The sequence below is a fragment of the Ictalurus punctatus genome, chromosome 15 (assembly GCF_001660625.3).
Source record: "Ictalurus punctatus breed USDA103 chromosome 15, Coco_2.0, whole genome shotgun sequence".
In the NCBI taxonomy this organism is placed as follows: domain Eukaryota; kingdom Metazoa; phylum Chordata; class Actinopteri; order Siluriformes; family Ictaluridae; genus Ictalurus; species Ictalurus punctatus.
This window is the reverse complement of record NC_030430.2, coordinates 11,526,590-11,553,539: the sequence shown is the minus strand read 5'-3', so window position 1 is coordinate 11,553,539 and position 26,950 is coordinate 11,526,590. Positions and strand designations below refer to the sequence as shown.

The 26,950-nt window shown below is 37.1% G+C and overlaps 1 protein-coding gene and 1 non-coding gene across 9 annotated transcripts in view; one reads left to right on the top strand and one right to left on the bottom strand.

The window, feature by feature from the left end:
* Positions 1 to 25,890, bottom strand: part of sycp2 (synaptonemal complex protein 2) — a 39,790-nt gene extending 13,900 nt beyond the window's left edge. For 2 of the 8 annotated variants that reach the window (XM_017487462.3, XM_017487468.3), the window contains exons 1-30: positions 25,666 to 25,890; positions 22,509 to 22,606; positions 21,754 to 21,891; positions 18,947 to 19,075; positions 17,974 to 18,078; positions 17,842 to 17,866; positions 17,640 to 17,725; positions 17,356 to 17,450; positions 17,230 to 17,264; positions 16,109 to 16,251; positions 13,811 to 13,863; positions 13,675 to 13,720; positions 11,091 to 11,195; positions 10,887 to 10,947; positions 10,557 to 10,705; positions 10,230 to 10,304; positions 7,646 to 7,762; positions 6,802 to 6,907; positions 6,481 to 6,632; positions 6,304 to 6,378; positions 6,025 to 6,091; positions 5,854 to 5,905; positions 5,511 to 5,605; positions 5,091 to 5,350; positions 4,694 to 4,788; positions 4,556 to 4,595; positions 4,333 to 4,409; positions 4,082 to 4,124; positions 3,935 to 3,978; positions 3,760 to 3,808 (exon numbers count right to left, since the gene is read on the bottom strand). In XM_017487462.3, coding sequence (XP_017342951.1) covers positions 3,760 to 3,808; positions 3,935 to 3,978; positions 4,082 to 4,124; positions 4,333 to 4,409; positions 4,556 to 4,595; positions 4,694 to 4,788; positions 5,091 to 5,350; positions 5,511 to 5,605; positions 5,854 to 5,905; positions 6,025 to 6,091; positions 6,304 to 6,378; positions 6,481 to 6,632; positions 6,802 to 6,907; positions 7,646 to 7,762; positions 10,230 to 10,304; positions 10,557 to 10,705; positions 10,887 to 10,947; positions 11,091 to 11,195; positions 13,675 to 13,720; positions 13,811 to 13,863; positions 16,109 to 16,251; positions 17,230 to 17,264; positions 17,356 to 17,450; positions 17,640 to 17,725; positions 17,842 to 17,866; positions 17,974 to 18,078; positions 18,947 to 19,075; positions 21,754 to 21,891; positions 22,509 to 22,532 — 2,541 coding nt within the window. In that variant the 5' untranslated portion in view covers positions 22,533 to 22,606; positions 25,666 to 25,890. The remainder of the gene's footprint in view (positions 1 to 3,759; positions 3,809 to 3,934; positions 3,979 to 4,081; positions 4,125 to 4,332; positions 4,410 to 4,555; positions 4,596 to 4,693; positions 4,789 to 5,090; positions 5,351 to 5,510; positions 5,606 to 5,853; positions 5,906 to 6,024; positions 6,092 to 6,303; positions 6,379 to 6,480; positions 6,633 to 6,801; positions 6,908 to 7,645; positions 7,763 to 10,229; positions 10,305 to 10,556; positions 10,706 to 10,886; positions 10,948 to 11,090; positions 11,196 to 13,674; positions 13,721 to 13,810; positions 13,864 to 16,108; positions 16,252 to 17,229; positions 17,265 to 17,355; positions 17,451 to 17,639; positions 17,726 to 17,841; positions 17,867 to 17,973; positions 18,079 to 18,946; positions 19,076 to 21,753; positions 21,892 to 22,508; positions 22,607 to 25,665) is intronic. The other 6 variants (XM_017487465.3, XM_017487467.3, XM_017487466.2 and 3 more) reach the window with 6 other exon arrangements.
* On the top strand, positions 1,723 to 1,936 carry LOC124628990 (small nucleolar RNA U3). Its single transcript, XR_006983824.1, has one exon. It is a non-coding gene; the product is annotated as a small nucleolar RNA U3 (small nucleolar RNA).
* Positions 25,891 to 26,950: the final 1,060 nt, after the last annotated feature.

Genomic DNA, 26,950 nt, shown 5'->3' with positions numbered 1-26,950 from the left:
AGCATATTACGTAAGAGACACTTTTCAGACAAAAAAACACAATTAAGGCTGCTGGGTTTTGCTGCAAAAATAAGAAGCAAGTGAGACAGCCAATGTCTCCAGAGAAACTGTGGCTGATTCTGTAAGATACTCAATAAAACTTAAAGCTCATTTCCTTATAAAACACACAAATTGTACAGGAGACTACTATTTTCATTTTTTTGTCACACCAAATATAGACTTTCATTTACTACTGTTTACTACTCTTTACTGTATTTTTTTTTATATATATAGAAACATTTAATTTCATTATTTTGAAGCCATTTTTTTGCATGTGCCTAAAATACAGTACTTTTTATATATATATATATATATATATATATATATATATATATATATATATATATATATATAGTACTGTGTATTTTAGGCACATGCAAAGAAATGGCTTCAAAATAATGAAATTAAATATATACATGCACACATACAAATGCATCTCAAAAAATTTGAATATCGTGGAAAAGTTCATTTTTTTCTGCAATTTAATTCAAAAAGTGGAACTTTCATATATCTTTCACATTTTCTGTACGTGAGTATGAACATGTCCATTGTTGAGAAAAAGCAGCTCAGCACAGTAAATAAGAGCAGGCTGGTATTAGAAAACATTTTTATTAATTTAAGTAAGCATTAGATTAAGGCATGACACTACACGTGCAAAAGGTCTTTTTAAAAAAAAAAAATATATATATATATATATATATATATATATATATATATATATATATATATATATATATATATATAACAATATATTAACTATAAAAACAGAATACCTAAAAAGGTTAATTAAATAGAAACTTAAATTTATAAAGAATGAACTGTCATGCTACCTAGCTTGTTAGCTTGAGACCCTCAAAGTTGTCTATATCATGGTTCCCAAACTTTTCCAGGGCAAGGCCCCTCAAATGGCATTAACATTTGACCGAGGCCCCCCTTTTGCAAGATGTCTTTAAAACACATTAAAAATACAGACTTCAGAATATATCCCCCTTTTTTATTATTAATAATTACATCTCACATCATTACATTACATTAGGAATTGATTGTGTGTGTGTGTGGTTGTCTGAGTGACAATTTATTTTTCACACCAAATTGCTGAGGACCCCCGGGCGCCCCCTGGCGGCCCCCACTTTGAAAACCACTGGTCTGTATAACTCGAAACATACAGGTTAAAACCATTCTCCTTCTTACTAGAGGGAATGACAGATGCCAACCTCGTAATGCGACTGACAACGTTCACAATAACCCGTGGGAACGCTTGCAAGCACTGAGTGTAAAAATCACTTCCGGCTTCCATTTGTGCTAGCCACTGAGACTGAAAGCGGAAGCGACCATACATTTACAACATGCTGAGGAGTCGACGTCATTACATTGCCACTAACCAATGAGACCGGATATGGGCGGAGCGACACATGTAGCCCCGCCAGAAGTGCAGCCCCGCGCCGTTCTGCAGACCGAACCCAAAGCCTTGTAGGCGCAAAGCATGATGGGAACGTTCATTCATTCGTTATAAAAATCTATTTTCCGCTTTGATTCGAAATTAATTCACGTCATCTTTGTTTTTTGCATAGTCTGTGTGGACAACTGTTCATTTCCACGTGTTATGTGTAGAATGTAAAATCTTCCATCTTCAGGATGTGTCTGTTATTTGAAGTGCTCGATTGCCCGAAGGCTGCAGAGTTTAAGACTATACTTTCAGGGATCATTTCTATAGTTTATAGCTAGGAAATGTGATTTGAAAGCGATACGTCTCTCTAATCACGATGACGAGTTGTGATGTGCTCTTCTGAGCGTGAATCGGGTTTGAGCTGATGATCTTTTTCATGTGTTTTAACCATTGATGAACGTTCTTTACTTCTTCTGAAGTATAAGAGGAAGAGCATATGATCAGAGTGATTATTGTTACAGTGTTAAAAACAGAGTTGTGTTGGGTGATACAATCTTCGGGTATTAAATTCAAGTCTGATTAGGCGGCTTCCCTGATATTAGTTTAATGAAAGAATTGAATGCGCATTGTATATAAATAAATTGGGGGAACTGTGTAATTTTTAGTTGAAATTGGTAATTCCGGAAACTACGGCCCTGGGGAAGCTCGGATCATTTTACTCTTTGAATCTCATTCAGCAAAATGAACGAATCTTTTTTCGAGTCATTTCGTTCATTTCAGAATGCAATCAAAATGTTACATGTTAAATTCTACGGCACACCCAGTACTTAAGCAAACGTTGATCACATCTGGAATAAAAAAAAAAATACTATAGGCGAATGCAGCCTAGGCCAAATTATGAGAAACAGAAATGATTCATTAATTGCTTAGAATTAGGTCTTCAGGCTATGCAGTGTGTTAATTCAGCTCATCTCCCGATCCGAGCTGTTCATTCTTTAGTCAGGTCTGTTCCTCAGAAACAGAAATGATTAGTTCACATCTCAAGGCTTTCGGTTCAAGTCATTCATTCATCACGTGACCGCCCTATAGGCTGAATGCAGTGCAGCTGTGATGTGATGAACGAACGACTCGAAGAATCATTTATGTTTCCAGTACTGCATGTTGCATTGCTTATGCGGCGAACGACTCGAACCCGAAGACTCGAGACGTGAAGTAATTAGTTCTGTTTCCTGTACAGGACCTATAGGCATGTTGCAGTGCATGCACGTTTAACAATGAACGAATCACTCTGAGACAACTCGTTGTTCCCGAGTCATATTAAAGATTTGTTTATGAACGACACATCACTACTCCACTGCTACTAAACCGCTGCTGTGCCAGGGAGCTCTAATACACGTTACTCTGCTGTCTACTGGTCATTTATGATTTGGCAACATTGATTGATCCATACCGTTCAACCTGTGTTTTTAGACCACATACATTTTTAAAATATGAAAAGGAAAGTTTTATTCTCTGAAATTCTATTTAGATTTTGTTTGCATTGCAGGTGGATGTTATAGTTGCAGTTCAGTTTTCATTCATTTGGAAACTCACGTTTGGATACATAACCCTCTTGTAGGAAATCCTCTCAGGACTTTGATGTTTTCAGTGACTGAAATACATGCAGCGGATGTCGTATATGAATCGCAAATGCCCAAAACGTGCAGTTTGTTCAAATACCATTGTTTTTCTTCTTTTGAGAGGTGATCAAAATATTCGTGGCTTGAAACAGATGGAAAATTAACAGGCCTGTCCTGCAGTTCCATGGGATGTCCAGTGTTGGCTGCCATCGTGGAACGATGTTTTGCCCTCCAAGAGAGGTAGAGTAGTAGCTAGTGTTATCTCTACATTTAGGCAAGGTGGTGTTCTTTCCTTTGGTACCATCTAGTTCTCTCCCTAGGGGACCACCTCCTGCATTGGTTGTCATTCAACTTGCCCCTTGTTAAAGCTGTTTTACAAAGTGTCTTCTGTGTGAATTGTGTATGGTGCAATAAATGCTGTAAGCGTACCACCAGTCCCTCAGTCTCTTCATTACCCGCAACAATCCAGCTATCCATCATCTATCTCTAGCTCATGTTACTAACTCTGCACTATTCCCCTAGGCCAGAGCTCAAACTTAGCAGGGTTCTAAGTTGTGTACACAACTAGATTTATATATCAGGAAATGAAAGCTGAAATTCTGACATTATCTCATGTTCGTCTTTTGATCTCAAACCAAAATGTCTTCAGTGTATAGCAAAAACAAAAAAATTGGTCTTGCCATTCTTGATATATGGGCTTAATAATTCTCTGACCTTCATAGGAGGACACTTCTTAGAGATGCTAGGAAGAATCAGGGAACTGCTGAATACATTGTAGGAAGATGAAAAGCAAATTAATCAATCGTGTAATTGTGAATATTAAATCAGATTCACCTTTGTGAACTATGTTCACAACAAAGCTTGATTAAGACACCAGAGGGTTCATTACCTGCTTTCCATTGCAGACGTTTCAGTAGACCTCTTATTTATTTTCTAGGAAGCAACAGACTGAATCAGGACTACATGAACAACATAAAACAATCCTGCGGAATATATTACACAATATATATGTAACTAAAAGGAACAAGGATTTTACCTCACTGAGCTCTGACACATCCACACTGAATGCATAAACATCCCTAGCAAAAACACCAATCACACCAATCAGTTGACAACACAAAAATACCTAGACATTTGGGTTTTGAGGTCAAAAGATGAGGTCAAAAGATGAATCTGAGATAATGGATCACTCAGACAAATAGATCACATAGATAACGAATCTTCTTAGTATTTAAAAATATGTAAAATTCCTATCCAATTTCCCAAGATCTCATTTTAAATCAGTACTTGATCTGATCTGATGGCTTCTTAGATTGATATGAAGATGACTTCAGAAGTCCAGGTGTATTAGCAGAGATCTTGGCCTGGAACAAGACAAATAATTTACAGTAATAAGTATGTAAAAAATTAATAAATAAAATAAATAAATACAATGAAAGGAAAATGTACTACTTGTTTGGTCAATAGTTTAACCATCAAGATAAACCAGTACAATTTTGAGAAAACTTACAACTGAATCTGGACACCAACTCTTGTTGAAAATGTATCTACTGAAGAAACAGAAACAGATTAAATAATTAATAGATGGCAAAAGTGAAAAAATAAATTAATGTGTCTATTTTCTCTGTTAGTTGGTGCAATGTTAGACCGGGAGACATGCTCCTGTGCTGTTGTACTACAGGTGGTGCTTTTATAATGGCTATTTATCTGCTTCACCATGCTCTCAGCTGCTTTCTTTGTCTTCTAAAGAAAAAAAGAAAAAAATATATAGTTCAATGTAGTTATCTCAATTATTAAACCTCATTCATGCACACACAAAAAACCCCTTGACATTCCGGAGGTGTGTGCGCACGCGCATACACACAGGGTAATTATGATATTTAAAAACAGCAGTAACTTTAGCACAATTATATTACTATACATAATCACACTACCCACATATATAAAAACTGTTAAGTTTTAATGAATAAATATTCACAAGCAAAATTAATCCTATTTTTTGTTGAGTTTTTTTTTAAACCACAAAATACTTTAAAGGTTCTCACCATATTGTTGGTCATGTCAGCCCTGTTGCCCTTAGCCCATCCACTCTGTTGAGTTGTACCAAGTTTAGTTTGGGTTGGTCTCTGTGGCTTTTTCACAAGTCCAGCCTCTTTTCCAGCAGCCCTAAGCTCTGCTTGGTTTTGCTCCTGCTGCTCACGCTCTCTCAGTACTTGCTCCAGTCTTTGAGTGAGCTGAGCATGAAGCTGTTTGTGGCTCAGTCCTCCAAAGCTGCACTGGGCTGACAATGGGTGCTGTGGAGGTTCTGGAGAACAAACAGATGCAGAGCAAGAAACGATGTGCTGTATGATTACTGAATGGTCTCTGACACTGTAACCCCACTAAGTATTGCTACTAGAGGACCGATGCAACTAAACAAATGAGAATTAGAGCTAAGTTGTCCTGTCTCAAGACATTACAATCACCTGATTTGGACTGATGTGAAGGTTCAGGTTGACATGGGAATAATGATCCAGACACAGAAATTCTCTTTTGGTTAAAGCTGCTAGGACTTGGTAATCTGGTGTAAAACATGGAGTAAAACCTAAAATCAATATTCACATGTAGCACTGACAAAGAGCACTGAAATGTGAATGAAACACTGGAAATGTCTTACAAAACTGAATGCACTTTGAAGAAAATTTGATTTCTCAACTCAAAAAGGCTAGTATAGTTTAATAATACAAATATAATAAGCATTGCATATACTGATCAAATATTCCAATTATTTTGTGATTAGCGATATTTTGCAAATAAATAAACACTTACATAGAGGTTTCTTTCCACACAGCTGGCTGGGTGTCCAGTACTATACTGTTATCTTTCATAAAACATGCAAAAACAATTTTTATAAAAAAAAAATTCTACAGGTGTTTCTACAGTTATTACACATAACAAATCCTTCAAATCCTTAACAGTGAACAGACAGCATAACTATACCCAAAGGCTCTTCCTGGGACTCTTGGTCAACTTGCACCATTTTCGCTACTTTCTCTACAGGAATGTGCTACAAAGACAAAAAGTCATGTTTAAAATGAGGGCTGAAAAATGATACAACCGATAGAAAGAGAGAAACAACAGGACAGTACTGTACTGAACATACAGCCAGGTTCAAAAGTATTTGCACATCGACAAAGTTATTGTTATTTTAGCTGTCTACCGCATTATATACGAGTTGAAATTCCAAATATTTATGCACCCAACTGTACTGTAACTTACCCGGTGGTATTTTTCCATCACTTGTTGACCTTCCTGGCTCTGTTGTATCTCTGGGCACTGTAGAGCTGGAACTGACTGTTTACACACACAGACACACATAGACTCAGACACACAACTCGTAAGTATTAAAGAAGGCTGACCTTTTAGAGGGACTGCACATGGCTAATTACTACAGACCTGTTTTCTTGTGCTTTCCTTTTCCAAACTAACTGACTGCACACTGTGAGATAATTTGGCAGTTAACAGCTCTTTCGATTCAAATGCTTTCCTCTTCTTTGAGGAGGCTACCATCTCTAGGGCTGGTTTCACCTTTGCCTTCCCTGGGGCAGCTATAGTGAAACACCATAGGAGAGAGACCAAACAAAAAAAAAATTCTTTATATACTTTCTACACTGTTTGCTGCAAATGGTGAAACTATGATGAGGCATGAAAGAGAGAAATACTTTATGAATGCTGTATTTACACTAAAACAATATACAAATGTACAGTTTGGCTTACATGCAGGCAACACGCAGCTGAACAGGCTTCTGCCAAGTTTACGTCCTGCACTTCCAGAGACATACATACATGACTCTGACACCTTACTCCTTAATGGGGTTATCATCTGTAATAGGTGAGTGAATATTATGAACATCTGAATGAAAACATTAGTCAATGAAATCAGTCACCCTAACAAGAACTCTGAAACTAAATTATTCAAATGACTTTTCCCACCTTCAATGTAATATAACAAATAACAAAATTAAACTGAAATACAAAAAAAAAAGGGGGGGGGGGGTGTTTGCCCATCCTTTTATAACAGAATTAACTGATCACATTTAAACATGTGTTCAAAGTAATTATCAGACACTTGTCATGTATTAAGTGATTCTGATTAACTTCTGATTAACCCCTTCCTTTCATCCAGCTGCTGAAGCTGTGATCAACAAAAAGCTTACAAAGTATGTACAGGATCTCATTATCCAAGTGTACTGACCAGGAGAGGGCTACAAAGAAATTTCCAAAGCATTAGATGTATCCTGGTACACCGTGAAGGCCATCATCAACAAGTGGAGAAAATGAGGCCGCACAGTGACATTACCAAGAACAGGATGTTCCTCCAAAACAGACGGAAGGACAAGATGAAAAGTTAGCGGGTATCGTACGGCTACATTAAAGAAGCTGCAGAATTCTGGCACGTGCTGGGGACTTATTTATAAATGGCAGAGCACACAGAAAAATGGGTCTGGAATGTGCGTGTGCAACCTCCCACACAGAAATCTGGATTTATAAAGAAGTACTTGGCAGGAATTATAAAATAATATACTAAAAAGAACAATCAGTACATATAAAATATTATTGCCTGCTGGCTGATGTGTTGGGCATCTCTCTCAAGGCATCTCAGCGACTGACTCCTCACTGAAGAAGGTACGATTTTTCCCATGCGCTGAGAGGAGCCCTGACTCTCAGGAAAAAGAACCTGCTCACATAACATAAATCCAGAGTGGTTTACTGTAGTGTGGAAGGCGAACTATTACCAACTCAGGGTTCATACAGACAACATGCAGTTCAAATCAAGGACCTTCAAGGACCTTTTTAAGCACCAAAATTCGATTTTCAAGGACTTCACATGAGACGTATTTCACTGTACCTTTTTGAACAATATAAATGGCAAAAAATCTATTTAAACAAAAAGGTATGTACATATAAACAACACATGAGAGAAAATACTTAGACAAATAACAGCTGAAGATGAGTGACGTGAGAGTGAGTTACTTTTGGAGAAAGACCAAACGCATAACATTATTAGAATGTTAGTATTACAATGTTATGATGCCCTACGATGTAAATTTTAGGACAGGAGTGTCAAACTCAAATTCTGCCCAGGCCATATCAACGTTTTTGTGAGCCTCTGAAGGGCCATAAACTATGGCTATTAATTTTTTCGTAATGTATTATCTATTTTACAGATTAACACCAATGACCAGCTATGAAAGTACCACAGGACATTTCTATGAACAAGACGGAGTAACGGAAACTGGTCAACCATAAATAGTATTAGGTGATAACATTTATTTATTATATGGTTTAATGATTTTTAATAAACATATGTGTGTTTTCCAAATATTGCACATATATTTGAAGGAGAACTTATATAGGCTTGTCTCTGCTAAGAAAAAAAAAAAGTCTTAATCTCCCATCTCTCTTGTCTTCGTGCGCCATCAACTGTTATTTTTTGTAGGTCTCTACACTGGGTGATACATTTTGGGATTTGAAGTTAATCACATCAAAGACTAACACCCCAATAATTTTTTTTACCTGAGTCTCACTTGCATCAAACGCAGCAGATAGGTGTGGATTTTAATCTACGTTTCAACACTGAGAGATGCAAGAATGCACACTGTCCACTGTCCTGCACAAAACATGTGAGGCTGCTATGCTCCAGGTCTGCTGCCATTTCTAGATGTTATTGATCTAGTGTGAAAATACTGAGTAGTACCTAGTATATAGTAATATTTTAAATATTGCAAGGGCTGAACGAAATGAGACAGCAGGCCATATTGGGCTGGCGGGAGTTAAGTCTGACACCTGTTTTGGGACATCCGAATCACGGCATCACTTCCCAGCCTTCTCAGGCTAAACAACTCTGTGTCAACAGTTGTAGTCTGTTGAACTGGAAACGCTAAATCGATCAGTCAGAAAAGGTTTGTGTTGGTTTGACCATGAGCGATGCTAGGCTACTGTTTGAGTTGCTTTGTAGATTTCAGTTGGCTTAAAAGTTGCTATCAGAACAGACAGAAATAGGTTGTGCAGTCAATAAAGTTTGACGAGTAGTTAAAGTTGCATGCAGGTAAAATGACGTAAATTTCCGGTTTTTGGCCGAAAGAGAAAAAAGACTGAAAATATATGCCATGCCGCTACACCCCGCCCCTCAATGCTCAGATTTCACTCTCGGTCTAGCCGACGGTTATCGTTCCATTGAAACATTACTAGATCTGAGAATTTAAGAGCGTTACTTTGATGCGGAGAAAAAGCAGTGTGCATGGGAAATGATACAGGCAGAGCTGGAGGTGATGAACGCGTCTGCTGAAGGATCGACGTGCAGCACACAGCAAAGCGTGCCAGAGAAACAGGTGTGTACAAGTGATGAGGTGCAAAGTCCCTCACGCTCTGACACTGCCCCAAGCACCAGCACAGAGAGGTAGACTATTCAGTGCAGCACCTCATGTTCTTGATGAGAACAGGAAGCGTCTCTCCTACCAGAAAGATGAGCAACTTTTGTTCTTGAAGAGAAACCTGCCACTCTTGCTTCAATAGAAAGCAGTCCAATTTGCTATGTGTATAGCAATTATGTTAAAATTCATGTAGCCCTGCAAAACTTTGTTCTTGACTTGAGGCTACATCTGTTGTTTACAGTTTGAGGTTGGTTTTAGTTCTATTGCTGCTCTTTTGAACAAACAAAATTAATGTGGAAATATGTTTACAGAAACAGAATAGAGGCCTAGTTCATTACTTGACTGCTGTTTTGCATATCATAATAGATTTCTAGAACTTTACATTATTTGTATAATTGGACTTAAACATCTGTTAAATTTGATTCTTACTGTGTATCACTAAAAATTTGAATTCATATTCAAGCACTTTTGAACAAAAATGCTGATTTTCCATGTATTCCAAGTCTTTAATTTCAAAACACTAAACTCACTTTTAAGCACTACAAGAACCTGTATGAACCCTGTCAACCATTACATAAGCTAACGCTTTAAGAACTTAAATGCTGGAAAAAACAATCATATAAAACAATAAATAAAAAATGAATGTCATAAAACAGCCATACTTTGTACCTTCTGGAATAATCACAATCTTTGTACACGTGACATGCTCAGCCAAATTATTATTTAAAGAAACCATTTTAGCACGTTCTACTTTTAGCCAGAAGACCTCACCTGTGAACTTCCTTCATCCAGAATTATTTGAACAGTGGTTTTTACCACAGATGTGGTGGTCTTTCCAATAAACTTCTGAAACAAATTTAAAAACCTTCAGTTTTCAGTTCATTTTTACAGTGATACAATTACATTAAGTCTGTGATATCAACAACTTTACAGTTAAATGCTGACGGTTTTCAATTACACAATTTATATTTTTATTTTCATTTTGTATGAGTTATAACCAGCCTCCTAAAGTGTACACACTGCCTTAGTTCATCCATTGTTTGTACTCAAAAGCTCCAAATCAAATAGTAAGTGTTTAAACATACAGCCACAACTCACTTTATTCTTGGTTTCTCCATAGACGTTCTTGGTGGGCTTGAGGATGTCTAAGGAGGAACTGAAGTGGATAGTGAGTCTGGTGCCCTCAATACTGCTCAGGCACACTGGCTCAGTTAAAACCAGCTGCAGCACTTTTACACCTTTCTCCTCTGGGAAATATGAAAGATGGACACAGTATAATGAAGTATTTACTCTCTCTAATGGACATATCCATAGCCTTTAAGCATATCAGGTTCAAATCAACTATGAAAACTGTATGAAATGTATCTGAAATGTATGTACTCAGAACTTGAGACTGACTAGACTTACTTAATTTGTCATTTATTTTACCTTCCACTGTATAACTGTGGACTTCATTTTCTGTTATGCATAGAGTGTCCCATTGGCTCTCCTGCAGGGAAATAAGTGATGTGAAAAATTACATAACATAACTATACCATAAAAATCCAAAATCCCACAGTTAATGTTCCAGACGTAGAAATCAATGTGAAAATAAAAAAGTACTAGAACCAGAAGAAATCCTAGACAAAATACCTTTGCGTCATCATCAGCAAGACAGAAATAGAAGGAGATGCTCTTGCTTCCTAGATTAAAGTCAATCCAGAACTCGTCAAGGTTCTCATCCACAGGCATGAGCAACTGTAAGAACAATACAAAGTTTTTAAAGCCTGGCTGGGAAATTTTTTAGAACCATCATAGGTTTTAATATGAATCCAAGACATGTTCCTGCTGCTTTTAAAAAACAACAACAACAAAAAAACATATTTCATTATAAAACTGTTTAGGACATGAAGCAGCTTTAAATTTGTCATAAAATAGAGAATACATTCAGATTATGTTTCTTCTGTGAAATCCCATGCACAGTCTACACTATATTTGCCCTCTGTATCACCTGACTACTACAGTCCATCACAGCACTGTATGCACGGAAACACAAAATGAAATGCATCAGATACATAAACATATAAAAGATAACTGACAAATGTTATCTTAAAAAGCCCCAAAAAACTGCCAAGTTAACTAGGGATGTCATAAAACATCAGTATTTAGATTACTGATTCGCATGTTATCTTTGAGACACTGATGGTTTAAAATTACATTTTAAATGGGTCATTTCACATTGAAGTCTATTAGACTACCATTTAATAGGGGGTGAGGGAGATATAACAGATCATGTAGATAGAATTCAGCTCCAACACTCCTCTTCCTCTGACTTGTAATACGGCGCCATCTAGTGGGTCTTTCTGAAAAAAGTACAAGTCTAGGCCTAAACTATAAATTTAAAGACGCACAGCAGCAAATATTTATAATTAGGAAATCACCTATAAAAAAATTATATCATCTAAAGTTAACAGTTTTTTACTGCCAGAGTGGTGAAACGTCATTTTATACATCACATGACTAAGTGTACCCTGCATGAATTAAGGTTACTGGGTTCGACCCCAGAAACAAGGCCTGGGGTGGTGTCCACATGGCCATGACCCAGCACCTGTTAGAGGTATTATATCTCACACTTGGCTTGGGAATGTCTGGAGATCCCTCAGGAGTAACTGGAATATTTTTCTAGAGATAGAGAGATCTGGGTTGACCTTCTCAGCCTGTTGCTACCACAATCCTCACCAGAAAAAGAGGAAGGAATATAAAGGAATGAACGGATATGTGTCACATTTCTAAAATTAATGTATTATAAAGAATCTAGTTTCCCACTTTCAAAAAAAAATCTTTGAGTGCAATTTCGAAGAGGGAAAACTGGTATTTTCCAGCTTCCCACACCACTTGAATACAGCATGACTTAGTATTTATTAAATCGGTTTGGGTTTTTTGTTTTGTTTTTTCAAAATTACATTCTATTTTTGTCCTTTTTTGGTTTCCTCTGACCTTATACAATTCTAATTTTTTACATATTTGCATTATGAGAATGTACACATAATCAGCTACAATCTTTGACAAAAAAAATCATAATGATTAATTGTTTTTTAATGAATTCTAAATCATGGAATATGTGAAACGATGCATCTATAGTTTAAACCACGCTTTGTCTATAGCAAAATAACAGCCAATCCAAGAAATTTATCAGATGCAGAGAACATGGACCTGGCTTGTAACTCGTACGTTCACTTTCAGCGTTTATTCACAAGAATATTCAAGATTAAGAGGGAGCTACTTGCATTTAACTTGTGTATGTCCATGATTAAGAGAGGAAAGTGGAGAGGAATATAACTTAAGCTAGGTCGTGGATATGATCACATTTTTTGGACCCCCCGCCGCCAAACAAACAAAACAAAAAAAAACACTGCATGACATTTTACTATCTGCCGAAGAGATTCGTTTACGTGTTGCTCAATGACATGGGGCAAATGAGTGTGATGTAGGCGGCTCTCATTTTTTTGCAGTACGCCTCCTAGTTTAGAAAGGACGTATTGTTTTCATTTTTTCCAAGTGGTTTGTGCAACTCTACCGAAATATCCACAAAATCCTCCACAAAATCTTGCATCTGATGATTTTGTTGTTGTTCCCTCTATTGTTATTTGTAGTGGTACACATGCAGAGCTTGATTTCTCCTTGTTCTTGAGGTGAGTTTTTGATTTGACATGGTCATTACAAATGTCTTTTCTTGTCTAGTCTATAGTATGTGCAGAAATGCTGTTGTCCCGATTCATTAAAAAAAAATCATTGGGATTCTGGGTTAAAAAAAACAAAACAAACAAAAAAAAAAACCAACAGATTTGTCAAGTCAAGACCATGTTTCTCAGTTTTTTGGTTGTTGTCTGGATACCTGACACTATGCCATCATTTATATAGATAGTTAACCCACGTGCCTTTATTGGTGTGCAGGGGCTAGACACCCTGCACCATGTGATGCAAATATACGTACACAACGAAGTCAGGCTTTGTGCGACTAGAGGTCACTAAAAGGACAACTAATGTAAACATATCTGGATGGCACGATAACAAACTAGTCAAAATGTTAATGTAATATGGTTACAAATGTAATAATCTCCCCCAGACCTCCAAATTCTGAAACTTTGAGTATATATCTGAAATCTGTTTTTATGTTTTCACACTGGCCTTTTCAGATATTTGGCACCCTTGCCTTAAAGGGTTAATGAATACTTACTACATGCTTATCCAAAAACACCTCCAGACAAGGATAGGAGTACACACTGCAAAAAGAAAAACATTCCAGCATTAATAAGTCCATCGGTATGATACGGGTAAGGAAAGAGAAGCGGAGACAGAGGTAATAAAGGTACCTTCGATCATCACCTTGCATTCCATTTACTAGATTTAGAAATTTTCTGCAATCCTGGGAAGAAAAGAGCACAATCTATTAGGGATGCGCTGATCCCACTTTTTCCATTTTAGAGTGCTTTCACACCTGTTTGTCCGGTTTCTGAGTCAGAATCATAGCGAAACTGATACATTTACAATTTGTTTTTTTTCTTTTCACTGTACATAATTAAACAAACCACAAAGCAAAAAACATTCGCTGAGGAGTGTGTAAGGTTGAAAACACATGTGCAAAACTCCTTCATGATAGATCAGAAATGGGATGATGGGGGGAAAAAAAGAAGCAAACAAAGTGTGTGTAGAAATATTAAAACTCACCTGAGCTCAGAACACAGCAATACTCAATATATTACTGAAATTATTAATAATTATTAATAATTATTATTATTTTCTCTTTTTGTTTGTCACCTCAAATGTCCACAACACCACACACTTCTGCAGCCCTGGGCTCTGATCTTTGGCCAGTTTGCACTTCAGAGCTCATTTTAGATCACATCCAGAGAAAAAATGTCGTCCGCAACACAAAAGAGACACCATGTTCGGTTCACTTTCAGTATTTGGGTGGAGTTAGGATTGAATAATTTTCTCGCTGCAATCAAACTACACACTAAGTTTGTGTGAAACAGTATCAGTATAGTTATGCTCCAAGGAGCATCAGGCACATGGCAGGGTACACCCTGGATAGGGTGCCAGTCCATCACAGGGCACAATCACATACACACTCACACACACCCATTCATACACTACGGACACTTTAGACACGCCAATCAGCCTACCATGCATGTCTTTGGACTGGGGGAGGAAACGGGAGTACCTGGAGGAAACCCCCACAGCACAGGGAGAACATGCAAACACCGTACACACATGGCCCCGGCAAGACTCGAACCCCGGACCCTGGTGGTGTGAGGCGAACGTGCTAACCACTAAGCCCAAACAATTACAATTTTAAACGAGACATCATGCTTTTTTCTGGTTTACGGTTCAATTTAATGGAACTTTCAGTTATCGCTTACGTTATAGAGGCTATAAACGTTCATTCACTCACCGGCCTCTCCTATATTCGCTTGTTTGAAATTAATGAGGAAAGAAAAATATGCCATTAATTAATATAATCCTATAATTTACAGTATGTTAGACCTGAAACTACTGTCAAAGTCTGTCGGTAAACTGGAGGCCAAAAGTTTACATAAAAACACAGGCTAAAGACATTCCACACATTCCATGTTAAAGTCAATTAGGGTGCCTAATTTGTTCACATTAGCGCTAAATTTCAAATGTAAAAGAGCCTTTAGAGCCAGTGGTGCTTTTGATACCCTGGGAAAATCCAAGCAAATCGAGTCAAAACTTCTGGGGGGGGGAAAAAAAGCTGTGGACCTCCAGAAGTCTGGTTCATCCTTAGGAGCATACCATAACCATCTCTACAAACAATTGTATGCAAATATAAAAAAAATCTTGGGGGCCAAACAGACATGAAAATTAACTCATTGGAATGAACAAACTCTGGTTAAAGGAAAGAAAGGAACTAGTGAAGAAGCTGGAGGCATCAGTTAGCAAATATGTAGAGTCCTACATCACATGGAGACTGTCACAACAAAGACTGCCGTGCAAGGAAGAAGCCCCTACTCCAAGAAGGGCATAAAAAAAAGTCAGACTGAAGTTTGCAGGTGATCACCAGGATGAGGACCTAGCCTTTTGGAGGACATTGATCAGCACTATGTATGGAGAAAAAAAAAAGAGTTGGACTTTTAATCTGAACATAATCATCCCAAATGTGAAATAAATAAAAGCTGAAATAACCCTATCTCTCAGCTATTATTTTGAAATGACCCTTAATTGACACAATTAACACAGGAAATGTATGGTAACATAAATTGTGTGGAGTTGTGAAAACCACAGTTTGAATGACTTTAGCCTAGATGTATGTAAACTTTTGGCCTCAAATGTACATCCCTACTAACATAAGAGGGGTGTCTTTAGTTAGCCTTAAATTATTTATTTATTTATCTGGGTAAGTAATACATTTAAGAAGCAGATATCAGAATAAATTAGTACATCCAGAGTTACTTAAACAAGTGTACTGGCTTGTAGATCATATTCAGTAGGAAGAGCTGACGAATGAACCTATGAATGAATCTGATCATTTTAGTTTTATGTCACTTGTTAGATCGGTAACTCCTTATTCAGGTCCTTCCATGTAAATTTTTTTTTTGTTTGTTTTTTTTAAATTGAGTCAAAAACTTCATTAGCACATGATTACTCACAGTCTCAAACTCTGAGTCCTGAATCTTGGTGAATGCAGAGGCAACAAATTCCATGCTGAACCACTGATCAGCCAGTTCCCTCCGCTGGGCATGGGAAGTCATTCTACACAGAGCCTCCATCAAAGCCACCTGGAGATCATAATCTACACAGTACCAGACATGCACATTAAAATACGAGTTTATTTTTAATCACAGAAATGTACTTTTATGTCACTGCATTCAGTGGTGTTCATTATTGAGTGAGTGAACAAAGCTTTTGTGTCTGCAAAAATGATTGGAATCATTTGAAACCAAGCTCCATACTGACATCTGCTGGACAATAAACTTTTTACACCACTAGCATGTCAACTGAGTGTTCAACAGGCTATTACGGAGAATATTTGCTTAATTTGTTTATATATTTCTGCAGATTACATTTTATAATAGAGACATTAAATAACTACCCGTGCCGTCTCTGTTTGAACTACAAATTAACTGTAAATAGCCGGGGCGGCTGTGACTTAGTTGGTAGAGCGGGTTGTCCACTAATCGTAGGGTTGGCAGTTCGATTCCCAGCCCGCATGACTCCACGTGCCGAAGTGTCCTTGGGCAAGACACTCAACCCCAAGTTGCTCCCGATGGCAATTTAGTGACTTGCATGGTAGCTCTGCTTCCATTGGTGTGGGTGAATGAGACACAGTGTAAAGCACTTTGGATTAAAGTGCCAGTTACCAAATAATTCCTTGCTTATAGCACTGAAAAAAAATTTATCTGACAAAAAAAAAAAAAATTTACTTCAGGGTGTTTTTTCTAATTTTGATTTTTCATAAGTGAAACCCCGCCCCTATCGCTCCCCCTCCCACTTCCCCTTTTGTGGGGTTTGGGTCCTGTTCAAATAAATACAGTATCTAAAAGTAAATACAAAATGACAAATACTAAAAGCCGAAAATATTAACGTCAAAACATCTTTAAAGTGGTATAATACTGCAAAACTATATCTATGGCAAAGCATTAAAAAATACCTTAAGGTTCCACAATGCTTCAAATTGCACTCCTAATTATGACAATTAGCTAACTAGAAGTGTCTAAAGTCATTACATCAATTTCTGGAATCCTCCAGACATTTAGCAACAATCACTGACCTCCTCCTTTCAGCATTCGACTAGCCAAATCATTCCTGTAGGCAAAGAAATACATATTTATTCACACATGTCAAATGTGATTTTAGAATCAGAGCCATATTTAAATATGTTAAAACACTTCTGTACATGACGCTTGATGCCTCTTGTGATGACAAGATCTTTTTCTCTTTCTTCAGTTCTAATGGGATCTTTCCTAAGATCATATTCAGTTTCCTCACCGCCTGTCATCAAGAAAATATATAAGTAAATATCCCATTTTTAAGCACTGACTTTTTTTTTTTTCTTAGACAAAGCAACAGGGTATAAAATCTGCAATATATTGCTGGTGACAAGCATTGAAGAGCTAGCACAATTTACAACTTGTACAATGTAGTATGCAATTTCCTAACATAATGAATTGTATGACTTACCTCTTTTTGGATTAGAATGTTAACCTTGGGATCAGAGGCCAACTTGCCAATGTGATGGAGCAGGGATTCTGTTACTTGGTAAGTACCTTGCAAAAAAATAAAATAAAAAAATTAAACAACATGAATCTTTTTAACATTGTAATGTAGGTTTTCTTTATGTACCATTATACATAAAGATCGATTGAAAAGGAAACAAACTTACCGTCTTTACAACTTTCATGAATGACCTAAAGGAGCATACAAGAAATTGGGAAGGATAGTTATTCTGTCAACTTTAAGAACTGCTGTTAGGTCTGGAGTAATACGTTTAGCAGGTAGCAGCACATTAACTCACTATCAATGCATCAAAGAAGTCTTCAGCTAAGTTTACAAGCAGCTCGTTCCTCGTCGGTCCAGCTTCAACCCATAACTTTCTGGCTTTCCCAAACCACTGTACCACGTGAACATAGAGTTTCAAGTCTTAATTAAACTGCATGATATAACAAAGGACTGCACAGGTTTTGATTAAATGGGAATCATTATGTTTTATCTTTGAACTGACATCACAATCCTCACTCATAATATTTCAACACACCAATTTGTTTGGGAACACTACTAACATTCATTATTATAGATACTTCTTACACTGCAACAGTACCATTGCTGTAATACACTGTGATAACTACACTTTCCTAACGAATGCAATTTAAATGACTGAAATGCTGGCATTCTTGTACTGAACAGCTTTATATCCTCATCCAAATAATTGCTATTTAGTATAAAACATTAATCATATTATGGTGTCACGAGTCCAGTGTATTCTTTCAAAGGTAAGAGGGTTTTAGAAAGCAGTATTAATGGCTGGTTAAAAAGTCATCTCAGGGTTTCTGTTCTGCTATTGTTAGCAAATCACAGGCCACTAGTGGGTGAAATACTAGTAAACTTGATACTTGATAAACACATTCTAGGTCAGAGAGAAACAATGACAGCCATGACTCCTCACCCCATTCTTTCATCAATTTCATTGTCAGTTTGTTTAGTAACTGGGAATTTAATAGGATTGTTAAAAATAGCAAAAAAAAACTTCTGTAGAATCATTCAGATTTTAGATTCACTACATAATATTAAATAATTGTCTGGTTCATGTTAACTGCTTTCTGAACTTTTTTCCTCCTCTTCTCCCTTCCACAAGACTCAAGACTATCGTGCTTGAGGTGTGTGCATAAGTAAAGTCATTGACTGTCTATGGCCATTGGTCACATCAAGATAGACACTTTTTTTGAGCAGCCCAAATAAGACAGAAATAATACCATCATATGTGCACTTATCTTTCTCACAAGTCCTTGTGACACCATCAGTGATATACCACCACCACCTGGAAAGACCAGTGTCTTCCCCAATTTGTGAAAGATGGTAAATGCCACAGAAGCATTCTTCACATTCTGCTGGTCCAGTTCCTACAGAGATTAAGTACATGAAAAGTAATATTTTGCAATATTAGTAACATTTGGGTTTGAGATCAAAAGATGAATATGAGAAGAGAGTTTAGAAATTCAGCTTTTATTTCCTTGCATTCATATGCAGATGTGTTAACAACATAGAACATAGCACATATTGTATAACACCACCCAATTTGTAGGCAAGCAAAAATATTGGAACATGTGATGGACAGGTGTTCTGTGTTACCAAGGTGTGTCCTGTTAGATTGATTGTTTAAGCAATAAATAGTTCTGTACATCTACTCTTGGTTTTATCCTTCAGTTTCACATGTTGTTAAAAAGAATAAACCAACATGAAGATCAGAGAGCTGTCTATGGGAGAAAAGCAAGCCATTTTGAAGCTGAGAAAAGAGGGAAAATCAATCAGGGGCATTGCACAAACATTGGGTTTAGTCAATACAACAATTTGGAATGTCCTGAAAAAGAATAAACCACAGGTGTACTGAGCAACAGCCAATGAATGGGTCAGGCAAGGAAAACAACAGCAGCTGATGACAAACATTGTGAGAACAGTGAAGAAAAACCCAAAAACACCAGCCAGTGAGTTCACCAACAATCTCCACAAGGCAGGGGTGAAGGTATCACAATCCACCGTTCGAAGAAAACTTCAAGAGCAGAAATTTAGAGGCCATACCACAAGACACAAACCACTCAACAGCAGTAAAAAATCTTAAACCCAGATTGGAATTTGCTAAGAAATACACAGATGAGCCACAAAACTTCTGGAACCAAGATTACTCTCCATCAAAGTGCCAGATATATAAAGGCTAGAGTGTGGAGAAAGAAAGGATCTGTTCAAGATCCAAAACATAGAAACTCATCTGTGAAACATAGTGGAGGTAGTGTCATGGCTCGGGCTTGCATGGCTGCTTCTGGAACAATCTCACTAATCTTGATAGATGATGGAACTCATAATGGTAGCAGTGGAATGAATGCATAACTTTAAAGGAACATTTTGTCTGCCAATTCACAGAGAAATGCTTCCAAATTGATCAGGAGGAACTTTATCATGCAGCAAGACAATGATCCAAAACACACTGCCAACTAAAAGGACTTTATAAGGGGAAAAAGTGGAAGGTTTTAGACTGGCTAAGTAAATCACCAGACCTTAATCCAATTGAGCAGCATTTCACCTCCTGAAGAGGAGATTCAAGGGAGAAACTCCCCAAAACAAACAATAACTAAAAGAGGCTGCATTAAAAGCATCACAAAAGAAGAAACCAACAATTTGTTGATGTGAAGGAGTCACAGGCTTGATGAAGTAATTTGCAAGCAAGGGATATGCAACCAAATATTAAGTGTTATTTACTTTAATTTACTACAAGACTATCTGTTCCTATACTTTTGCTCACCTAAAAATGGTAGTGGTCTGATACAAAAGGTTTTATGATTTACAGCTGGAGAATTGCAGAAGTTAGTTGTGTCTTGGGGTCACACACTTGTCAGACACTACTGGAACTTCAAATGGGATCGGGTTCTATGGTCAGACAAAACCAAAATAGAGCTTTTTGTCAATAAACAACAGAGGTGGTTTTGCACACAGAGAGGTGGACACCATATACTGGTGGCTCTTTAATGTTTTGGGGCTGTTTTTCTGCCAGAGGACCTGGACCTTTTGTTAGGATACATGGCATTGTGGACTATCAAATATCAACAGATATTAAATGAAAGCCTGACTGCCTCTACCAGGAAGCTTAAAATGGGCCATGGTTGGATCTTCCAGCAGGACAATGATCCAAAACATTAATCAAAATCAACACAAGAATGGTTTACTGACCACAAAATCAAGGTCCTGCCCTGGCCATCCCAGTCCCCTGACCTGAAACTCATAAAAAACCTGTGGGGTGAACTGAAGAGGAGAGTCCACCAGCATGGACCTCAAAACTTGAAGGACTTGGAGAGATTCTGTATGGAGGAATGATCTCAGATCCCTTGCCATGTATTCTCATCATGCATTATAGAAGAAAACTCAGCTGTTATCTTAGCAAAGGGAGGTAGCACAACGTTTTGACTAAAAGGGTGTCAAGGTATTTTTTTTGATAAACCTGGGTTTTGTTTGCAATTGTTTGATATCCATGAGAGAAGAGAATTTTTGTGAATTTTTAACAAAAGATCAAAAGGTTAAACGTCTGGGGGACGACGACACATGGTTACATGTAATTTTCCACTACAAGGATGATCAGCTGTCCTTCCTGTCTCCCTGTAGCACTGACTCAGGCATCTTACATTACGGACATTGAAGTTTATTGATCTGACCACATCTGCAGTCCTCATGCCTCCCTGCAGCAGGCCTATGGCATGTTCACACAGGTGAGCAGGCACTCTAGGCATCTTTCTTCTGGTGTTTTCAGAGTCAGTAGAAAGGTCTCTTTAGTGTCCTAAGTTATTGCAACTGTGACCTTAATTGCCTACTGCCTGTAAACTATTAGGGTCTTAATGACTGTTCCACAGGTGCATGTGCAATAATTGTTTGTGGTTCATTGAACAAGCATGAAATACATTGTTTAAACCCTTTCCAATAAAGATCTGTAAAGCCTATTTGGATTTTTACAAAATTATCTTTAAAATACAGTCTCCTAAAAAAGGGACGTTTCTTTTTTTGTTGAGTGTATATATACAGAATAGTTGAAACTCACCCTGTTAATTAGTTTGTCCAGTTTTGAGATGAACTGTTTGGAGCATTTTGAAGTAACCCCTTTTCTGGTCTCATTTAGTAAAAACTCCTCCAAAGCCCTGAAGTTGTGTTTCAAAGCCTGATCTACCAGTTCCTCCACCTGAATGATGCACATGTTTATAAAGTTTACACATTTCACCATACCTGTGCTATTAGCTCTACATTAAGGCATTCAGCACTATTAAATGACGTGAAGCATTTGGAGCACTGTTGTGTGTGTATATATACATTTTCCCTCCCTGTCCACACTGAATCATATCTCGCTTGGTGCTCTTGTATCTCGTGCTGTACAAATTAAGCACTGAACAACTGTGATGTTTTCTCATGATCTGAATAAGATGGTTCTATTTCCAAGAGATAAACAATTTAATATATAAAAAATAATATATATATATATATATATATATATATATATATATATATATATCAATATAAAGGGATTGAAACAGCAGCAACCCTGACCAAGATGAACTAAACACGTTGTCCCGCACCATGTCCAATACATTCCCTTGTTACTCTCTACAGCCTTTCTTTATCCCACGAGCTTCATATCTGACCACCTGCTCCTGCGACTATTATTCACTGCTTCACTGCTTAATTTCAGCCTGGACTGAGGAGTTGTTTTTTTTGTCCAAATGCCTCCTTTAATTTTCTAACAGGTTTTTTTATTTTGCACAAAAATGATTTTTTATTGAAAGGAAATATAGAAATTCTCACCTGTATATCCTGATGAGGTGCCATCACATCTGAATGTTACCAAGAAGTATTGCTTATTCAATGAGCATATTTACAAGCAGACCATGAATTTTATAAACCTAAAAAATAAATCAATAAATCAAAATCACAGTCTAAACTACGAATGCAAGAGAAAACACTACAAACTGAACTATGTTTAAATCCTCCAAATCTATACACACCCTGGCTATGTAAATCATTATTTACAGTATTAATGCATATTAATAAAGCTGCATAAAGGCATAAAGCTTCATAACAGCCTAGCTTTGCATTTCTTTACTGAGTCATCAGTGTGTTTTTGCCCCCATTTCTGATCTGCTTTCCCCCCCATTGTTTAGTTCTCCAGTGAGTCTCACTCCTTTAAGAAAAGCTATTTCCATAACCTAACCTAATAAGATACAGTGGTGCTTGAAAATTTGTTTACCCTTTAGAATTTTCTATACACCAGCATAAATATGACCTAAAACAGAGGTTCTCAACCTTTTGCAACTAAAGCCCCCCCCAGCTTTACCCATCATGTGGCATGCCACCCCCATATTTTCTATATAAAATCTGTCCATCTATATATATATATATATATATATATATATATATATATACACACACACACACACATACACATATATACATATAAAAATCTGTTTTTGATATATAGATAGATAGATTTTTTTTGCCTTTGAGTTTTTTTTACGTTGATTACTTTTCATAACTTGTGATTTTTTAAAATAACTTTTTTAAAACTATATAACGGACAGGTGTAGAACATGAATGATATCAAATGTTTATGAACACTATAACTACTTTGAACAAGAGAACTAGGCTGTAATAACGTGAACTATTTTACATGTAAAACATGTTGTATTACTTTTGTCTTACATTCTAAAAACATTCGCATGTGAATGATGTAAATTGGGATGAAGGGCACGTCTCGTTGTCCATGACATTGTTAAATCTCCGGCTCTCAGCCCCTCACTGAACAGAGCAGACGCAGAGAGAGGTGAGAGATAAGCGGGAAAGCAAGACCTCACAGTTGCAGGACAGTACTGGTGATATTTGGAAAGTCGCTAAGGTTTGTCCAAAAAGTCTCTAGTTTTGTCGCTAGGCGCTTTTGGTGGTTTTCATTTTTAAGTTGCTAAAGAGGTCTGAACAGTCGCTAAGTTGGCAACACTGGTCTGCACTGACAGCTAGATAAAAGGCAGGCTAAGCTCCGCTTCTCTCCAGCAAAAAGAAAATACAGAGGTAGAGAGACTGCAGTTTTTCCATTTATTCTATTTGAAAAGCAATAAAATACATCGAGTACCCAAATGATGTCCTGTCTGTTTTCTTCTTGAAAAAATTTGCACCCCCCTCCCGCTCTCTCCACACCCCCCAGGGGGGCACGATCCCCTGGTTGAGAACCACTGACCTAAAACATCATTAGATTTTCACACAAGTCCTAAAAGTAGACAAAGAGAAGAACCCAGTTAAACAAATGAGATAAAAAAATATTAGATTTGGTCATTTATTTATTGAGGAAAATGGTCCAATATTACATATCGGTGAGTGCCAAAAGTGTGTGAACCTTTGCTTTCAGTATCTGCTGTGACCCTCTTGTGCAGCAATAACTACAACTAAACATTTCCAGTACCTGCTGATCAGTCCTGCACATCAGCTTGGAGGGATTTTAGCCCATTCCTCAGTACAGAACAGCATCAACTCTGTGTTCTTCCACAACATTTCTATTGAATTATTGTCAGGACTTTGACTTGGCCACTCCAAAACATAAACTTTATTTGATAGAACGACTTGTGTGCTTAAAGTCATTGTCCTGCTGCATGCCTCACTTTCTCTTGAGATTTGGTTCATGGACAGATGTCCTGACATCCTTTATAATTCGCTGGTATAATTCAGAATTCATTGTTCCATCAATGATGGAGAGTCATCCAGGCCTAGATACAGCAAAACAAGCCCAACCCATAATACTACCACCACCATGTTTCACACATGGGATAAGGTTATTATGCTGGAATGCAGGGTTTTCATTTCTCCAAAACATAACACTTCTCATTTAAAACAAAATGTTTTTCCAACAGCCGTCTGGTTTGTCCACGTGATCTTTAGCAAACCGCAGAAGGGCAGTAATGTTGTTTTTTGAGAGCAGTAGCTTTCTCCTCGCAACCCTGCCATGCAGACCATAATTGTTCAGTGTTCTCCTAATGGTGGACTCATTAACATTAGCCAATGAGAGAGGTCTGTAGTTGATTAAAATTACCCTGGGTTTCTGTGCGATATCACACATTATTACACATCTTGCTCTTGAGGTGATCTTAGTTGGTTGACCTCCTGAGGAGGGTAACAATGGTCTTGAATTTCCTCCATTTGTACACAATATGTCTAACTGTGGATTGGTGGAGTCCAAACTCTTTAGAGAGGGTTTTGTAACCTATTCCAGCCTCATGAGCTTCAACAAGGTCCTCAGAAATCTCCTTTGTTCATGCCATGATACACGTCCACAAACATGTGTTGTGAAGATCAGACTCTGATAGATCCCTGTTCTTTAAATAAAACAGGGCGCTTACTCACACCTGATCATCGTTGCACTAACTGAAATCACCTGACTCTAATTTCACATTCAAATCCTAGAGCTTCACATACTTTTGCCACTCACATGTATGTAATATTAGATCGTTTTCCTCAACAAATAAATGACCAAGTACAATATTTTTGTCTCATATGATTATCATCATTTAGGACTTGAGTGAAAATCTAATGTTCTTTTAGGTCATATTTATGCAGAAATGTAGACAATTCTAAAGGGTTCACGAACTTTCGGGCAGCACTGTAGCTAGTTAGTTCACCTCGGACTGTCCAAGAACATATTACCATATATTAATATTAACACTGCGCAATACCCTTATCTAAACGTTAGCTTTACATTGTTTGTTTTCTAGCTAGCTAAATGTTAGCCACATCGGGTGTTCTAGTTATTATATTTTAACACCCAAACACTAAATAGACATTAGCTATGTAACAACTGATCGACCAGTTCAGGATAAAGCTTTATTTACTAACACAACCCTAACTGATGCCTCAGGATTTTAATAGCTGTAGTTAGTTATAATTGGATAGCTCCGTTAGCTCATAAGCACAGATTTCTTACCTCAGGTCTGACAGGCGCGTTAACGTTATCCTGCTCTTAAAGTAAACCCGCAACCATCCTAGATATCTATTTAAAATACTTCAACCAATTACATTCCTAAATAATAAGAAGAACAGAAGCGAATATTGAGCGGTTAAACTAAGTTCAGGAGCACTTGTTTTAAAGCGCCTGTTTTTTTCCACAAACACTGAGCGGGAAAAAAGCTCACGCGCCCGGCAAGGACATTTTTTTTTTTTTTTAATCATGAGCCGTTTGAGTGAAAAGAAAAGATTCGATTCTTTTACCAGGTGACCCGTTCAGGTTCGAGAAGGAAAGAGTTTTGGGTAATCCTATATGATTTTATATATATATATATATATATATATATATATATATATATATATATATATATATATATATATATATATATATATATATATATATATCGTTTTGTGTAATCCTGTATGATTATAATATAATATATATAGCGTTTTGGGTAATCCTATAATACAATAATAGATAGCCCTTTGGATAATCCTATGGGATTATGTTCAGGGCCCCCTTATTATTAAAATCTTGCAAAAAAAATAAATAAGTAAAAATTCAACCTCAAACATGAATGGACACGCATGTAATTCAACAATCTGGATCAGCAAACCAAAAAAAAAATGTAGGCTAGGTTTAGGTATTGTGTTCAGTAGTCTTTCAAATCACACATGTAGTACACACAAGCAGTCAGTATCCTGGGTTTATTGTTTAGAAAAACAATACATTCCATTTAGGGTCAAAATAGTTCTAAAAAAAAAAAAAAACAGTAAAGGCGTTCAGCAACGATTAGGCCTACATTAGACCAAAACATAACAGTGAAGTATTACCAACTACAAACAAACAGATAACTTAAAAATCCATTGATAGCTCCAACCTGTTAAGTTATCGACCTAAACAATCAGACAGTCTGATTAAGAAAACCGAGCAACTGAACGAGCTCATTAAACAAGTTCAAAGGGAGGAAAGTTTTTCAAATGAGAACAATGCATTACTGAACCACGTTATAGACTACAGAACAAACAACATTTGGGCTATTTAAAGCTTCATCTTCCTCGCCTTTTCTTTGGCAAATCTTGCGATTACCTTGTCCTTGTCAATGTCAATTTCTCTTTTGATGCAGAGCAGTGCTAAATTTGAGAGCTGCGATTCACCCATCCTTAATCGCAAATAACTTTTGGTGATTTTCAGACGGCTAAAAGTCCTCTCCTGTTGCTGTTCTAAAGGGAAATGACACATACTGTATGTAAACAAATTGCAA